Source organism: Arachis duranensis, chromosome 9, assembly GCF_000817695.3.
Source record: "Arachis duranensis cultivar V14167 chromosome 9, aradu.V14167.gnm2.J7QH, whole genome shotgun sequence".
NCBI lineage: Eukaryota > Viridiplantae > Streptophyta > Magnoliopsida > Fabales > Fabaceae > Arachis > Arachis duranensis.
Window position 1 is genome coordinate 111,282,360 of NC_029780.3, and position 16,794 is coordinate 111,299,153.

The window sequence follows — 16,794 nt, forward strand, 5'->3', positions numbered from 1 at the left end:
CTCGCCAAAGCCAACACCACCACACCTTGCGTTTTCAACGGGATACGCTGTGTTGTTTTCAATATCCCGTTATAGGCCCGATTGTTGGATACGTGGCTCAACCCCTGTGGCTCAATACCTTTTCCTGCGGCCCAATCGCACAACCATTTCCATCCCCCCAAATTACTATTCTGCCCTCACATTAACACAAACGCTATGGACTAGAAAAAAGGGCGTTTCAGGCAATGCAATGCATTATTCACAGACAAACTGTGCTTTCAAAAGAGGAAGGGAATGATGGAAACATCTTGCAGTGTTGAACAACTAAACTAAACAAAACTCAATAGATCCACAATCATTCCTAACAACAACATCAACATCCATACAAGTATATACTTAACAGGTTGATTTTTACTTTATGCTTGATAATACACCAAAATTCAAAAATCACAGTAATAATAATAAAAAATAGAGTCACCTTTAGCCGGACCAAGAATCTACCAAATCATGACCCTTGGTCTTATAATCGAGATATAAATAGAGTGTTTTATAGGGAAAAAAAGTAACCTCTCTTCTCTCTGACAAAAGATACTAAAAAAGGTTACACATATATTATAATAATAAATATGATATGATGGGAGGATGTTTCCCGTCGTCTTATTACGGCTGCCGTACATCCGGGGCAGAGGATCGCAGCCGCTTGTTTGGCGGGTCATGTTGGGGGTGGGCTGAAGAAGGGGTGTCGCAGCTGGCACAGGTGGAGACGTCGAGGACGGCGACGGGGCTTTGAGGTGGCGGGTGGCCTCGCGTGGCTTTGGTGGTGGATGCGGGACACGTGTCCAGCACGTAGTCCTCCATTAGTTGGTGACAGCGTCTCACCATTTCCTATCCGAAAAAACCAACAAAGATTCATTGGAATAATAAAAAAGGAAAATAGTGTGAGTGTGACGTGCAGCTTTCCATACTTTTGAAATCATCCAACTATTTGAAAAAGCAAAACAAACAAATTTACTACCACAAGTTAAGAAAAATCTTCTACTAACAAAGTCGCAGTACTAAAAAGTAATGATTAATGAACCAACTACTGCATACTAAAGTCAAAATATTATATATCATCATACATGGTTTACTCTGTGGTGGAATACATGAGGCTGGTGGTGGCCAGCTGAGCAGAGGACGGCGGCAGCTGCCACGGCGGACGGCGGAAACTCCAAGAACTTAATCACTAATCACATGGTGACAAAAATCAAGACAACAGTAAACAGAAAAGAGAGAAAGAGAAAAAGGTAGATTACGTTACCACGGGTGGAGGCGAGGATGAGGTCGGAGGCAGCGGAGAGTAACTGTAACCGGTTGAAAGAAGAAGAAGAAGAAGGGAGGTTGGTGAGGTAATAATGAAGGTAATGGAAGGGGGTAATGGAACGGAGTGTCCAGTTGAGATTAGACAAGAGGCAAAGCTCCATTCTGCGAAGGGTTTTGGGGTGAAACAGCAAGGTTGGCTGGAAAAGCTGGAGGTCAAGCAAGAGAGGCACTTGTGGCTCCTCCATTTTGGCCGCCACAGACAAACACGCCACGGATAGTAGCTGAAATGCCCACCTGGATCGTACCGGAAGAGAGACGAGGGAGAGGAAACGATCCATGTAGTTGATGGAAAGGAAGGCCGTTACTGGATGGAACTCATAGAATGCCTGCACCTGCATTGCATTGCCAAAACCATGTCACATAACAACCAAACCACGTTGCTTCTTGCATCTTACCGAAGCCTACCTTTAACATCCAGTTGATGGCGTCCAACCGTGCGCTCACGTCCACCGAACCATCGCCGCACCGCCGGAGGTAATCCGCCGACGCCATGTGCCGCGCCTCTGCGTCGATGAGTTCGCTGATGTCGGAATCATCGTCGTAGGGCTGCCAGACTGCTGCCAGTGAGGGCGGAGAGGGGTGGTCGGAGATTGCTTCGCTGGCGTCTTCGACGCACAGCATGCTAGCGGAGGTAGTGGAGTGGTCTGGAGACGAAGAAGACATTGCGGCGGTGGTGGGTGGCGGGTGAGGGTTTAGTAGTAGTAATGGGAGTGCGGTGATGGGTCATTGCATTGTTGGGGGGTTGGTCTTTATGGATTTTTGTTTGACATATTAAGTGCTCTTCCTTCTCTCTCTTTTTTGTCTGTTTGCTGGGTTTAATTTATTTTCCTTGTTTTGTGAATTTTGAGTGTGAAACAGTCTCCAATCCTAATGTGTTTTCCGTTTTGGAAAATGGTGAATGGAGGAGTTATCAAAGCACAGAGACAAGTCATAGGACAGAAGAGAGAGAGTGTGTGGAAGGCAGTGGTAATGAGTAAAGAGGTGATTGGTGTATTGATGCCTTAATATCACGCATTTCTCTCTTCCTACTCTCTTCTTTCTCGCACCATAGCCTCGCTATTTCTCCACCATTGCACTTATTTTCTTTCTTCACTAGTTATACCAACTTATTTTCGTAGCTTCATCATAATTAAGTTAAGAAATATCAAATTTTTATTAGGTAATTTGATGTAAGTCATCACATTTTTCTTTAATGTTTTTATTATGCAACAATTTCTTGTAGTGAAATCCACTCAATTATTAGGTTCATATCTACGATTACCATGTTCTTTTTTTTTTTTCTCTCTTTTGGGCTGGAAACACCAATTTCTTTTGTTTGTTTTCACCTTGTGTTGACAGCATAGTAGCGTGATTCCCGCATGACATGGGGTCCGTTTAGTTCTAAGCAATACCCAAATAAGCCTGTTTCCAAGGGCCATCTTATTTCTAAGTCCAAGTCCTGAACAAATTTCTCTCTTATTTTTTAAAAATATTATATAATGATATATATTTGAATGAATTCCTTATCAGCACTTTTACTCAGATCACATGAAACAGAAATGTAGCACACCATCAAACTATAAGTAGTTAGATTCATCTCCATAATAGAAACATGATTACTTAGTAATAAAAGCTAACCTTAATGCTAGCCAATAATACGCTATAATCTGCCATTTTGTTTTATACATACTTGAAATTTAAAATGCTGGTGTGTTCAGTATTCAGAATGAAGGGAAAAATCTATTAAGGTTCATAGGCAGGGAATAGAACTCTTCGGTTCTAATATCCTGATCGAAGTTCCTGAACCTTCCCCACCAGTGTCTCCCACTGTCACGCCTCGTTGCGCTGTGGCCGCGACTCATGGTAAAATCCAACAAGTAAGCTACTATAATTGCCACAGTTGCTGGGGATGAGAAAATCACTTGCACTATACTGTTGAACTGCAGTAGTATGTCAAACATTGAAAATTCAGTTCCAGTTATATAATTTTCAAACATAGGCAGTGTTTAAGGTGATGTAGATGAATACATACAGCAATGGAGCGAGTATGAACAGGGCCATGACCAGATATTAACAGATATTCATTGAAGTATTGAGGAACGGAAAGGCCCATGAAGAGAGAAAAGCCAATGATGAACATTGTTCTGAAGCTGTTTAGATTACAGAATTGAAGAAAACAAAGGCCTGCTGATGCTGCTCAGTGCAGAAACAAATTAGTACAGCAAGATCAGCAAGTATTGCAACTGAAGTAACAGATTAAAGTGAACACACATACCTACATAGGCAAAGAGAATGCAGTACACAGCTGCTACAATTGGCAATGGGATCGAAGCAAGAACAGCTCCGAATTTTCCTACACACCATGACTCTATGAGCTAAGAGACTAAAACACAAATTGGTTGTCACTTTGACACAAGAGTAATGCATGTAACACCTAATATAGAGAAGAAAAACATGAATCCTGCTGATATTTGAACGACCCTTCGACTTCCAACTCGTGTTAAACCCAATAGTCCTGCATTTTCACTTAATACCAAAGAGTAACATTAACATAGATACTTAGTCTATACACAAATGATTTTGAAGGTAACAAAGTTTTTACACTGATGCAGTGGATCCAGTTGCCGTGCCGAAAAAGGCATCCACAAGATTACTAATGCCCTGAAATCATTGAAACTGGATCATATAAGTTTAATTTTGTGGAGCTACATGCTCATACAAAGATTGGATTCTTAAAGAATCAGACTGTACCAGCCAACCAATACCACGGCTAAGGACAGATGGTGGAACAGGAGTTGCACTTCCAAATCTTGAGGCTGCAATGAATGTCCCAGTTGACTGCTCCATAGAAAGAAAACAATTAAACTTAAATTTAAATCAATGTAGGCAAAGGATTACTGATCACAACTATCACCATAGTTTGCGTGTAAATGAAAAGAAAATGTTAAATCAAACCTCTATAATTGCAACTAGAGAAGCAGCAACCATTGCAAAAGCATCACCAACATTGAAAGAAGGGGCTCCCCATTGAAATGGATATGGGACTCTTAACCTGCATAAATGAGCAAAATCTAAAAGAGAATTCTTTAGATGATGCTTTGCAATCTTAAGTATCATCTGTTTATGCCACAAAGCATCACACACAGCTATGAAATCACTACATGATTCTCTTTAAAACAAGCAAACTGTTTAATTAGGACTAACCAAGGAGCAGCACTAATTAACCCGGATCGATCAGTACGGCAACTCAATTGAGTAATTGGTGATCTTCCTTTATATGCACCAGCTGCAGTCAAAATCTCAGAAAATGCCCATGCAATTCCAATAGAGTATATTACTGAGTATCTATCAACTACTCTTGATTTCATTATCTGGGGAATGTACTGCAAAGGCATATATAGCTCTAACATAAATAGTAGAATAGTTTCATTTAAAATGCATAACTGTTCTGATATGTTAAGCTGAGTTATACAGACATCTCTTAAGAAAGTAACATACCTGGGACAATATCACCAGAATAAGCAATGCAGGGAGCCCAATTTCAACACAATTTGCCAACTTCATAATCCAAAGAAAACCAATTATTTCACTTGTTAGAAGAAGAAACTCAGCAGCAATGTGCGAGAAAAAAGAAGAATGTAGATACTTTTGGGAAGCCAAGCGCAAAGAATCCAAGGCCAGTAAGAGTGACAAGGGGAACCGCACTTAGGGGACTAAGGAACCTGGAATATCAGCAACAGCAATGAATATAAACCGATTTCTGAAGAGAAGCAAGATGTACTTTGTTTTTGTTATACCTTGCAAATATTCTCCAGAATCCCAAGAAGCCGATTATGATTTGGAATACGGACGCAACAATGAGTGCACCTTGTATGGCTCTCACGGATTGTTTAAATCTCTGAAAATTCAATCAAGAATGAACTCAAAAACTGAAACAGTAGAGAGGTAGTAAGCAAGCAAGAATAACCTGGTGAGGGTCTATGAAAACACTCATCCTTGAGGAGAAAGCAACAGAAATAGCGGGAATGATGAAGGCATAGGAAGCCCCCACAACCACTGGAAGCCTTGTTCCAAACCATGTCTGCAAGAGAGTGTTAATGGCAGCAACAAACAGCAGAGTCTGTATCATTTCAGCCTTCTCCACCTGCAAGAACAGCAAATTGAACAAATTAACGTAGGATCAGATAGAAGGAATGAAAGGTGAGGTTTTGTGTTGTGTTGTGTTCTGACATTGCCACCACCCATCAAAGGGACAAGTAAGGTAGAAAGAAAGACGATGGTGCCAAGCATAACGAGGTAGTTCTGAAACCCAAGTAGTATCCCTTCAGCTGTTGAAACAAAAAACACAAAATAATAATGGGTAATGAAGCATTAACAGTAGAAAGTAGAAAGAAGGAGAAAGAGATATAGGATGATACGCCATGAGGGGGAGCTGGTAATGCAGTAATCAACACCGGGAAGTTGATCCTTCACAGGATGAGGTTGAAAGTCATCATCAGACTTTCCACCACCTCCTGCTGCCATTATTTTCGATCAGTATGTAAGTGTGTATGTGTCTTATATTAATTGTGTTAGGCAGTGACGTTGTGACTACTCGATTAAGAGTAATAATAATAGTTAAGAGGTGGTGAACTAATTTGGTTTAATTTTGTTGTGGTAGCTTGCTTAATTACTTACTCTGTTTTTGGGTATTAGAGGTCAAATGTTGGGATACCAAACATGGAATAATAATTGATATTGATATCATCGTTTATCACTTGCTTTGCATGCTACTATCACTGTTTTTAGTTTCTTCTTTACACACGTTTCTCATTTCCTCAACTGCCACAAGGTAAAAGAAAAAGAAAAATAAAGTTTTCATTATGTTACGCAATTCATTTACTGCAAATACAAAAATTCATATTTTGTTAAATTATTCTTATTGTTATTCATATAATATGTCTTTAGGTAATAAAACCTTTTTACTTAATCAAACCCACTTACTTTTCTTTTGCTATTAAATTAAATTGAGTCTTTAAATATATATCTAACCAATTTAATTTAACTTTTGATTTGTTATACTATAAGAGTCATAATTTGCTTTTGTTTGCATGAATTTCTGAATTTGTAATCGACGAAATTAATTAATATTATTATTGCTGACTTAATAATCGAACAATTATAACATCAGGGTCATTTATCAACATAATGTTGTTATATAAATTTTTTTTTTGCCTCTCAACAAAAGAGAATATCCATGAGTACTATAAATTACATTTCATATTTTATGTTTTTTTGCTATTATTTCTATAATCATAGATTTATGGGTAAACTATAAAAAATATATTCAAATTATTTTGTCTAACAAAAATATTTTTAAATTATTAAAAAATATGAAAAATATACACTCGTGATGATAAATAAAATTTTATACGTGACAAGTGAGACTTTGATATTAACAAAAGAGCCACATCATATTTTTCTATTAATAGAATATAGGTTTCTAATATCAAATTAAGAGGTGGAATCTCTTTTACAAACATCTTTTACTCTCTTATTTATTCTTATTTTGACTTTAACTATAAATATTAAAGAGTTTCTAATGAAAAACTTTTTAATTAAATTATAGTTAAAACTTAAAAGTAACCATTTCATACCTCCTATCATAATGAGACACAATTAATAAAAATTGTACGATAATAGAATTATTAATCAACTTTACCTAGATAAATAACATTTTTGCAAAAAGTGTAAATTATTTGGTAATATGGAAAGGGCAGGATCAGCTAAAAGAGTAGTAGTAGTATAATTCAGACTAGCTAGGCTACCTTTATTCTTATTATTAGCCACAGAAACAGAATATAGTACTAGTGATTTCAGAATGCTCATCATTGATGCAGTGCAGATACACATAGAGATGCAGTAGCCTGCTAATGTTGCTGTCTCCATAATCTCAAATGTTGAGCCATATCTTTATCCCAACTCCAATCTTCTGGTCTCTTTCTTTGACTTTATGCGTCATAAGAGTACAATTACATATACGTTGCTTCCTGGAAGAGAGAATAAACATCCAGAGCTTTTGACCAACTTCCATCTTCATTGTAATTTGAAATTTCACATATTTCAAACAATAAGAAAATTTGATATTGAATAAATTTAGAGAATAAAATATTCTTTTTTAGTTATGCTATGCTGTACCATAAATATGTGTTAATATAACTATATAAGTACTAGTAACATGTTTATGGTAATAGAATTAATGGAAGAAATAATTTTAATTTTTTTCTCATCTAAATTAATAAAATTGGTATATGTGTTATAGTAGTTTAATTGAAAAGACATAAAAGAAAATATCTAATTGAAACAGCAAATGTGAAACCATTACTTTTACTTTTATTTCTTCATTCTAGAAAAACCAAAGATTGACATCATATATATATACGCCTCAATTATAAAATAAAGATAAACAAAATGGACAAGAATAAGTCAACATTTAATTTAATTGTAAAATATGGAAATAGATACGAATTTTTTTTAATTACAAAATAATTGTCCATGCATCAAAAGCAGGCAGCTTCTTCCTAAGTTGATCATTCCACCCAACCTAGTTCTAACTTCTTTTCTTTGATTTTTTTGTGACTAATTTTCTTTGTTTGAATGAGCTCTGATCTATATAGACTTATCGGTTGATCCATCGTTTTTTTATCTATTAAATGTGTATAGTAGCAAGATAATAAATAATTAATTCTTTTAATAAATATATAGTCTTTGGTTCAAGTTTTAAAATAACAAAAAGAATTATATACATTAGTGTTGTGTCTATTTATTCACTTTTGTATATACATAAATATGATAATAACAATAAATATAAAATTAATCAAGATGGTAATTAATAAAATATTTTATTTTATAAATATTAAATTTTATGATAATTATAATATAATTTAAGGATTAACTATCAAAAATACACTCAAATAATTTTGTTACTGACAAAAATATATCTAAATTTTTCTAATGAAAAAATGTCCTTAGACAAAAATATCCAACATTAAATATATATTTCTCAAAAAATATTGTAGAGATTGAATTTTGATGCAATTTTTTTAAGCATAATTAAAAAATGACATATTTTAATTCTCTTAAACTTTGGTAATTATTCGCTAACTATATATTTTTTATGATTTATTAAAAGTATTATTGGTTGTTGACAAAAAAAATCATAAAAAATATATATACTTAGCAAAAAAAAACACCAAATTTTAAAAATAAAAATATATTATTTTTCTAATCGTGTTTGCAAAAAATCCCATCAAAATTCAATTTTTAAAATATTTTTGAGAATACATATCTAATATTAAACATTTTTATTGCGTTTTTAAATGATTTGAAGACATTTTTGTCGAAAACAAAATTTGAGTATATTTTTGTCAACTACAAAAATATTCAAGTGTATTTTTAATAGTTTATCCATAATTTAATTATATTATTTATAAAATTTAATTATAAATTTGAATTTATTTAATTTGAGTTTAATTTTGATATACGTTGGTACAAAATATTTTATACGATAATTTAATTAAATTCATGTGTTTAGATAGTTATTTAGCTAATAAATTTAAAATTCTGTTATATATTTTTCCCACGTGATAACATACGGATTGATTGTGAATAACAAAATTAAATTCTAATTATAAATGTGAATTTATTTAATTTATATTTTTAATTTGTAAATTTTTCCCTCTATCTTCTTGTATTATAGTAACTTTATATACTATTATAAATATAAATCATGTGGGAACAAAAATGAGAATTAATTGTGATAGGTTATAAAAATGAAATGAAATAAAAAAAATAAACAAAAAACAAAGCACCAGGCTGTCCTCAGTTACAACCTATAATACCAAGGAAGAGAAAGAAAAAGCCATCAATAAATATCATAATCCTTATATCTTTTTCCACAAAATCACACCAAGCATAACAAATCACTCAAATTCTCCGCATCGATAATGAGTTACTACAACCAGCAGCAACCACCCGTCGGCGTTCCTCCGCCGCAAGGTCCTCCCTCTTCCTTTCTTCATATATCAATTTTTCTTTTTCTTTTCTTTTTTTTTTTCCTGTTTGTTGTTGCTAGGTATCATTACTTTATTGGCGGCGCATTAGATTCAACTTATGCTTGTCACTGTTATTACTGGATCGGATTTTCCTGAATCGTTCTTCAACATGCTTGTATTCTACGATCTTTAACGATCTCTTTTATTTGAAAAACAGGTTATCCGCCGGAGTCATACGGAAAGGACGCTTATCCACCTCCGGGATATCCGCCGCAAGGTTACCCTCCGCCGCCGGCCTACCCGGCGCAGGGATATCCTCCTCCGCAGTATGCTCCTCAGTACGCTCAACCTCCGCCTCCTCAACAGAATTCAAGTGGCCCTGGCTGCATGGAAGGCTGGTTCGTCTCTTTTTATAGATGATGATGATAATGAAATTTGATTGGTTGAATCGGATGCGGTGACTCAGATCGGGTACGATCTGCGAGTTTTAGTCGAGTCTGAGTTGACTCGCTGGCGGCGTGGACGGCGCACCGTTAGCTTACGGCGCAGACGACTTTGACGCGTTAGAACTTAGAAGTTAGATTGAGATGTTTGGTATCATTGACGCTTTCTTTTGGTCTCCGTCACGTTAACCAATGTGGATGTCGTTTTTTTCGGGTGTGTGGCCCCCCTTCGGGGGGTTACACAATAACTTAAACCACCTCACCCACTCTTGGTATAGGGTCTTTTTCGTCCTTTTATTTTAAGAAACAAAAATCCTATCTATATTTATATTTAAAATAATAATAATAATTAAAAAAAAACATTGGCGTATAAACTTGCGTATTCTCCTTTATGCATGTTCCGTGAATGAACACGAGAGAAGAGACTCATTAGGTTCCTTAACAAAGAAGCAGTCAACAATCAATTAATATGTCATTTAGAGAAATTTATTTATTATTTTTGTTAAGCAGAAACTTGTTGACTCTATGAAATTTCATTATTATTATTATTATTATTATTATTATTATTATTATTATTGTGTGTTGTAAGCAAGCGATTCTAATGTGAATTATTGGAACGTGTTGAATTGTTGTTGCAGTTTGGCTGCTCTATGCTGCTGCTGCCTGCTGGAGGCCTGCTTCTGAGATGACATTCATTTGCACAAAATGGAATTCACAAATTGTATCTTGAGTCTTCATATTTAATTCTGTGACTATATATGTTCCTAGATTTTTATCTTCTTTTTCTGTTTGATTGTTTTGTTGTTATGAACCATTTTAATTTGAGCCGTATGATAAACTATTGCAGCATGCCAAATATCAAACTGCCTCATTAACAGAATTTTTTCTTTACTCTATTATTATATATTAGTTTGGAGTTGATACGATACTCTCTCGAACCTGAAGGGGATAAACTTATTTATTTCTTATTTCTTTCTCACCGAATTGAATATTCGGAGAGGTGATTTTGTCTTAAGTTACGCAGTAATGATTTCATTTTCTTGATGGAGAAGCCACCAAAGCTCCAAGCGTAAATAATGTGCAATTTACACGAATACCCTTTTGTTCGCTACTGCGGGTTGGGAATTTTGATTTTTCACTTTTCATTTTTGGGTTTTGTCATTTTCCACTTACCGTCTTTGTGCGATTGTTTAGCTTTCTCACTATACAAACAACTTCATATGCCCCATGACCAAAAAAATAAAAAATTCTTTATATGCCTTGATATTTAATCTTGATCATGATTTTAAGCTTTTGGGAACTTTTCTACTTATATAATTTAACTAATTTTTATGGTTGAATCAAAATCTCTTAATTTTATTTTTCAAGTTATTTCATTAGATTTATAAAATTTGGTGATTTTTTAAAAATCGTTTTTCAGATTAAGCTAAATCGATGTAACTATATATATATATAACATTAATGATTAACCCTTTTATCCTTTTGGTTACATTCTTGCTATAGTAACTGACATTCCTTGTCTTTGCTAATAGTACATTGTATTTTGATTTTTGACTTTTGGGAATACGTTATTGATTTATTTCTATGTAGTATTTTGTTTGGATCTGAGACTCTTTTTTAACCTGCCTTATATATCTAAAATTTTCTTGCAACATTGCTTACATTTTCACTATTTTGTTTGTGTTTTAGCCTCCGGATTCAAAGTGTAAACAAAAATAAAATAAAATAAAAATAAATAATTATCACAAGGAGTAATGACATTTGCATACTCTAGTACTCATTTTGAGGGGGAAAATGCTGAAAGCATCACAGTCACAGCAATTAAGATGCTTGTATAGCAAATCCACACAAAGCACTACATGTATTTTTTTTCAAGCGATACAAAATTAATAATTGTAAGAAATAAATTAAATTAGAGCAGCATGCATATCCATCATACAAAACAGTGGCAAGATTATATTCCTGCAAAATTAAATAGCAATGGTGTTGACGTCATTCTCGAGCTGGCTGTAATTCCCTTTCTCTTTGAAGAGTTGAATGTGATGGTGTTTGCAGTAGAGCTTCCCCTCATGTGTAACAAAGTTTGATGAGCTTATAGTGCAACCTCCATATGTACATTTGAAGCAGCCCCTATGGTAGGGAGTCCCATTAATTGTAACCTTTAATACAATAGCCACAAAAGAATATTATTAGTATCAAATCAATACTTAATTAATAGTTTATAAAGAGTATTTAGTATTTACCCTCTCAGTGGGATACACTGTCTTTTTGCAACAAACACATTTGTCTGTGGTGCCCACGAAGACGTTTGAGATATGTTTAGGACTTCTCTATAAGATGAAAATGGAAAGTTAAGTTGGCAAGACAAATGATGCAAGAAAATGGGTGGATTCAAATGTATTAATTAATAATCACCTCAATTTCAGAGGGCTGTCTTTCTTTCTGGACTTTGGGAATTCCTGTTATAATAAGGGAAGGCAAATTAAAAGAAATAATAATTAATTAATTTAATTTAATTTGCACATGTTAACTATGTTTACCTTCGAAGCTTTTGTCTAAGCTACCAGTTCTCTTGAAGAGTTGATCATAGTGTGGTCTGCAGTACAGCACCCCCTCAAAAGAACAGTAGTTGCTCAGCTGAAAACATTGTTAAATCGTCACACCAAATAAACCCACCTTTTTTTTAATAGTTTATTATTAACAACAAATTTGTCATTTTTAGAAACCTTAAATTCGACCAGTGCATTTAAGAAATTGGAAAAGCATTTTCTCCTATTCAAATTATATATTTTGATGATAATAACTTGCATGTATCATAGAAACTGATTCTAAACCGAAGTCGTCTTACATGAATTCAAAGACATGATAAAGTTCTAATGCATATATGCATAATGATCATAAAAATGATAAAAGTTTATATCTATGTATGTATGTATGTAAAGTATGTTAGTGGTATAGACCTTAAGGGTGCTACGGCAATGGTGGCAACGGAAGCAGGCCTTATGAAAGATACGGCCATCGGCGGTAAGCTTATCAACAAGGTAGACCGTCTTGTCACATGCCATGCACTTTTGCTGGGTTCCTCCGAAGGTGGCCATGATTAAGAAAGAAGATTGAAGAGAGGGAGGTAGGGAGAGGGATGGGAGTCTATAACAGAAAGGATTCAATTTCCTTTTGCAATGAGATGCTTCTCTTATTTTCCCTCTGCCCCTCTCTCTCCTTCTTTCTTCCTCTTGTAAGACAACACAAATTAGAGGAGGAGATGGAAAACACACACAAAACAAAGAAAGAAAAGATTGTGGACATCAGTGAATTGCGGATCAATTAACCTCAAAACAGATCAGACAATAATATTCATGCACTAATATAGATGATGTGTTGGTGGGCTATTAAATAATCATGCATTTCGTCTCTATTTTTATGAGTAATATTTTTTTTATAGCATCCTTAAAATTAATGTATATACAAAACATAATTCGAATTTTGACATGTACTTAGTCAAAAGAATCTAAAATTTTTATTTGTGTATTAATTAATTTCTTATAATTCATAATGCCTTTAAATATCATAAAATGACGTGCTAAAAGCTATAATACACGGATAAGACACAAGACACGACACGACACGAGACACGCGGACACACGAATTTTAAAATCTTATAAGATACGGGGACACGGCATATATATAGAATATAAAGTATTTTTTAAAAAAATTACAATGAATTTTTTATATTTTATTGCTGTTAAAATATAAAATAATTTTTTAACTGTTTTTAATGTCTTTTTTTAACTATATAAAAGTATCTAAAATATTTTTTATTTTAATAAATAATAATATATATTGTTTCTAAACTCATTTCAACGATATATGTTAAAAATAAGACTGGACACGCGGACACGTGATGGTATTTAAGTGTGTCCAAGTGTGTCCGGAGAAGAATTTTTTATTTTTTATTAAGACACAGTTAGACACGGCAGACACGCGTGTCGGGCAAGTGTCGTATCCGAAATGTGTCCGACACGCGGACACGACAACTCAATGAAGTGTCCGTGCTTCATAGGCTAAAAGTATAAGATAGGTAATTAACTAATTTTAATTAATCACATTAAATATTGTTAAACAAATCTACGACCATTAGGGCATTTGGTCTAGTGGTATGATTCTCGCTTTGGGTGCGAGAGGTCCCGAGTTCGATTCTCGGAATGCCCCTATTTCCTTTTTGAAGTGAAGTCAACAAATTGGTTAGTTGAATCAATAAAGGAACAAACATTTTGAACTTTTGGAGATATTGAAGCTGCCAAATCAATTATCTTAGTCTTAGTAACTGGTTTAGTTTACCAATAGCAAGCATGTCTGCATGAGAATTGAGAAGCTGCATGTGACATGTGAAGACTTGGAAATGAATCATGTGAAAAGAAGAGACTGTTGTAACTTGTAAGTCATATTGGTCTTGAACTATAAAACAAAAAACAAGAGCATAGTAGTCAACAGGTGAATTCTAGGAAAATAAAATTAGCTTCTGTAATTGGCAGAACCAATCAGAATCTTCTATCCAGGTAAGCAGATGTTAGCATTTTGTGCAGACCAATTTTAATAAGAGAAACTACAGATAGAGAGAAGATAATCTTGATTCTGATTGAATGACAAATCTAGAATGTGATTTATTTGCTATGACAAATGTAACCAATTGTCACCTAACAGATCATGAAAAGTTCAAAGCTACCAGACTAATTTATAACAAACTTCAACATACTGTATAGATCTAACTATATTATTTAGAGAAGATTGACTTTTGATGGATAAATAATTTTAAAACAAAATATAGCCATACAAATGACTTCTCCCAACATGGGCATTTGGTCTAGTGGTATGATTCTCGCTTTGGGTGCGAGAGGTCCCGAGTTCGATTCTCGGAATGCCCCACTTTATTATTTTCAGATGTGTTCTTTTTTCTGTTCTGTTCTGTCATTGACTTAAGTGTAAAACAATTATTTATTTAAATCCATCACACTTGTAGCATGAGTAATAATCTCAAATTATAATGCATAGCTCTCAGATGAAAATCTAAATAATGTACATATAAAAAGACATGGAATCTGATTTGGTGTAAGCCAGTCAAAACAGGAAAAAACAATAGTATTAGTATCATACTTCAACCAGCTTGATTGCAGTCTGTATTAACAGCACACATGGATTCATATGCCAGAACTTGAGCTTCAATTCTTTGATTTTGAATGTTTTATAAGCCAATCAACAACTGTGTCAATGTTTGTGGAGTTTTTACATGAGATCATGTAGCAAGAGACTTCTCTTTCATTGATGGATTTTAGTTCCCTGCACACATCAAACAAATTTTATTGACTAGAAGTAGTACAAGTACAACCTCAATTAGTAACTATGAATTAAGGTAAAAAAACATAAGATGTTAATAAATTAGTAAACTATGAATTATCTGATTTACAATTTTCCTGTAATGGAAATGTTTAAGCGAACTTTCTGATTGATTCAGCACCATGTTATACATCTCAACAAGAGACTTACATTTGCTCCATCAGCTCTTGCTCAGACAAAGCCCCTGGTTTGTCGATCTTGTTACCAAGAACCAACAGGGGAATACCATTTAAAGAATGCTTGCTCAACAAGTCATGAAGCTCATTTCTAGAGGTAGGTATGTTGTCATGATCAGCTGCATCAACAACATAACTGCAGGTTGCAACAGAGACAGAGTTGATGATAATCATGCTTAGCATACTAGTGTACATAGATAATCTACAAGGATTTCTTAAAAGAGAGATCATGTAGATGAAAATTTGTTATGTCTTCCATGGGGATTACAAAGTCTTCATTATACTTTGTTCATTTTAGTGCCACTAAAGTTCAAAGTTGATGCTCCTTCTTTCAATTGTAGACATATTATCCTAATAGTTTTCACCTAATAGGTTAGATTGGAAATAATATTACACAATGCCTCAGCAGAAGATATAGAGAATCAATGTCCAAAATAAATCTGCAGTGTTAATTAGAAAGTTAAAATTGAATGATCACAGAAATTTTAACATAGGAAATGAAAACAGATTGCAAATTAAACCAATTAGTTTTATACTCTTTATGTAATACACATTTTTCATAGCACTAATTTGATTTCTTTCAAATTTGAATTTTCAATTCCATTGTCCTTAGAACTTGAAACTACATCAGAAGCTATTATTCAACCAAAGAAGATCAAAGGAGAGCCTTGACATTCAACTCGTTTCTATAAAGGCAAAAGCCGACAATCAATAGAAGCCCACCACAGAAAATTCTAACATAAAAGTGTTGGTGAAAACTCAGGTGAAGTCGACTTCACTTAAAGTTGATACCTGAGAGCCGTCAGATAATTTGACTAATTTGACTAAATTTTCATCCAACGATTCTCAGGTATCAACTTTAAGTGAAGTCGACTTCACCTGAGTTTTCACCAATTGTGTTTTGAGGGCATACACAATAGCTGAAACGGCGCGGCAGTATCTCTCCCACATACTGCGAAACCTTGGTTGGCCTCCAAGGTCCCATAATTTGATTGTCACATTCCCTTTGGTGACCTTTTTCATGTTAAATCCTACCTGCATGCATATAGGCCACAAACTTCATCAATAAACAAGAAGCTTGTATAAATAGAGCAAAACAAATGCATTGCAGCAATGACATCTTCCAGTTGCATAAAGAAAAATGATAATGTTACCGTCGGGATCATGTCTTCGCTAAATCCACCAGTCTAGAGCAGAATCAAACAGAAACTCAGCATCAGCATCAGCATGGTAGGTAAAAGAAATCATAAAATAGACATGTTGAAGGTTTAGTTACATATAACATACCGCAATAACATTTACAAGGGAAGTTTTGCCAGCATTCTGAAGGCCAATCAGAGATAGCTCCATCTCTTGCTTGAAAAAGAAACTAGCACAAGGGAATAATAACAAAGATTATTATGGTAAACCAGTAAACCACTATAATGAATG

The 16,794-nt window shown here is 34.3% G+C and overlaps 5 protein-coding genes and 2 non-coding genes across 10 annotated transcripts; 3 read left to right on the forward strand and 4 right to left on the reverse strand.

The window, feature by feature from the left end:
• Window positions 1-372: 372 nt before the first annotated feature.
• LOC107467170 (cyclin-D4-1) lies at window positions 373-2,398 on the reverse strand. Of its 2 annotated transcripts, XM_016086213.3 has the most exons (4): window positions 1,747-2,398; window positions 1,280-1,673; window positions 1,101-1,204; window positions 373-864 (listed from the first exon to the last, which is right to left on the reverse strand). In XM_016086213.3, the coding sequence occupies exons 1-4, from the start codon at window positions 2,002-2,004 to the stop codon at window positions 640-642; spliced, it is 981 nt and encodes a 326-aa protein (XP_015941699.1). In that variant the 5' UTR covers window positions 2,005-2,398; the 3' UTR covers window positions 373-639. The 2 variants fall into 2 exon arrangements, with proteins under 2 accessions (XP_015941699.1, XP_020986942.1); XM_021131283.2 differs by lacking the exon at window positions 1,101-1,204.
• Window positions 2,399-2,918: 520 nt separating this feature from the next.
• LOC107467166 (nucleobase-ascorbate transporter 4) lies at window positions 2,919-5,869 on the reverse strand. Its single transcript, XM_016086207.3, has 14 exons — window positions 5,739-5,869; window positions 5,551-5,648; window positions 5,288-5,464; window positions 5,118-5,218; window positions 4,967-5,042; window positions 4,819-4,878; window positions 4,525-4,703; window positions 4,276-4,372; window positions 4,072-4,158; window positions 3,923-3,981; window positions 3,755-3,846; window positions 3,596-3,673; window positions 3,353-3,513; window positions 2,919-3,260 (listed from the first exon to the last, which is right to left on the reverse strand). Exons 1-14 carry the CDS (start codon window positions 5,842-5,844, stop codon window positions 3,042-3,044), a joined length of 1,590 nt encoding a protein of 529 aa, XP_015941693.1. The 5' UTR covers window positions 5,845-5,869; the 3' UTR covers window positions 2,919-3,041.
• A 3,315-nt stretch (window positions 5,870-9,184) lies between these two features.
• LOC107467168 (cysteine-rich and transmembrane domain-containing protein WIH2) lies at window positions 9,185-10,676 on the forward strand. The gene is made up of 3 exons (XM_016086209.3): window positions 9,185-9,357; window positions 9,571-9,751; window positions 10,435-10,676. Exons 1-3 carry the CDS (start codon window positions 9,306-9,308, stop codon window positions 10,478-10,480), a joined length of 279 nt encoding a protein of 92 aa, XP_015941695.1. The 5' UTR covers window positions 9,185-9,305; the 3' UTR covers window positions 10,481-10,676.
• Window positions 10,677-11,602: 926 nt separating this feature from the next.
• LOC107467147 (LIM domain-containing protein WLIM1-like) lies at window positions 11,603-14,254 on the reverse strand. Of its 3 annotated transcripts, none has more exons than XM_052253903.1 (6): window positions 14,135-14,251; window positions 12,757-13,028; window positions 12,337-12,433; window positions 12,212-12,255; window positions 12,040-12,126; window positions 11,603-11,955 (listed from the first exon to the last, which is right to left on the reverse strand). In XM_052253903.1, the coding sequence occupies exons 1-6, from the start codon at window positions 14,202-14,204 to the stop codon at window positions 11,767-11,769; spliced, it is 759 nt and encodes a 252-aa protein (XP_052109863.1). In that variant the 5' UTR covers window positions 14,205-14,251; the 3' UTR covers window positions 11,603-11,766. The 3 variants fall into 3 exon arrangements, with proteins under 3 accessions (XP_052109863.1, XP_052109864.1, XP_015941671.1); XM_052253904.1 differs by having other exon boundaries at window positions 12,757-13,022; window positions 14,135-14,247; XM_016086185.3 differs by having other exon boundaries at window positions 12,757-14,254.
• TRNAP-UGG (transfer RNA proline (anticodon UGG)) lies at window positions 13,934-14,005 on the forward strand. Its single transcript has one exon. It is a non-coding gene; the product is annotated as a tRNA-Pro (tRNA).
• A 392-nt stretch (window positions 14,255-14,646) lies between the features above and the next one.
• Window positions 14,647-14,718, forward strand: TRNAP-UGG (transfer RNA proline (anticodon UGG)). The gene has a single exon. It is a non-coding gene; the product is annotated as a tRNA-Pro (tRNA).
• Window positions 14,719-14,815: 97 nt separating this feature from the next.
• On the reverse strand, window positions 14,816-16,732 carry LOC107467167 (ADP-ribosylation factor-like protein 8b; the record flags this gene model as incomplete). The annotated part of the gene is given in 5 exon segments (XM_016086208.3): window positions 14,816-15,130; window positions 15,338-15,499; window positions 16,277-16,398; window positions 16,518-16,550; window positions 16,651-16,732. Coding segments are annotated over 5 exon segments (517 nt in total), but the record flags the coding sequence as incomplete, so codon positions are not given.
• Window positions 16,733-16,794: the final 62 nt, after the last annotated feature.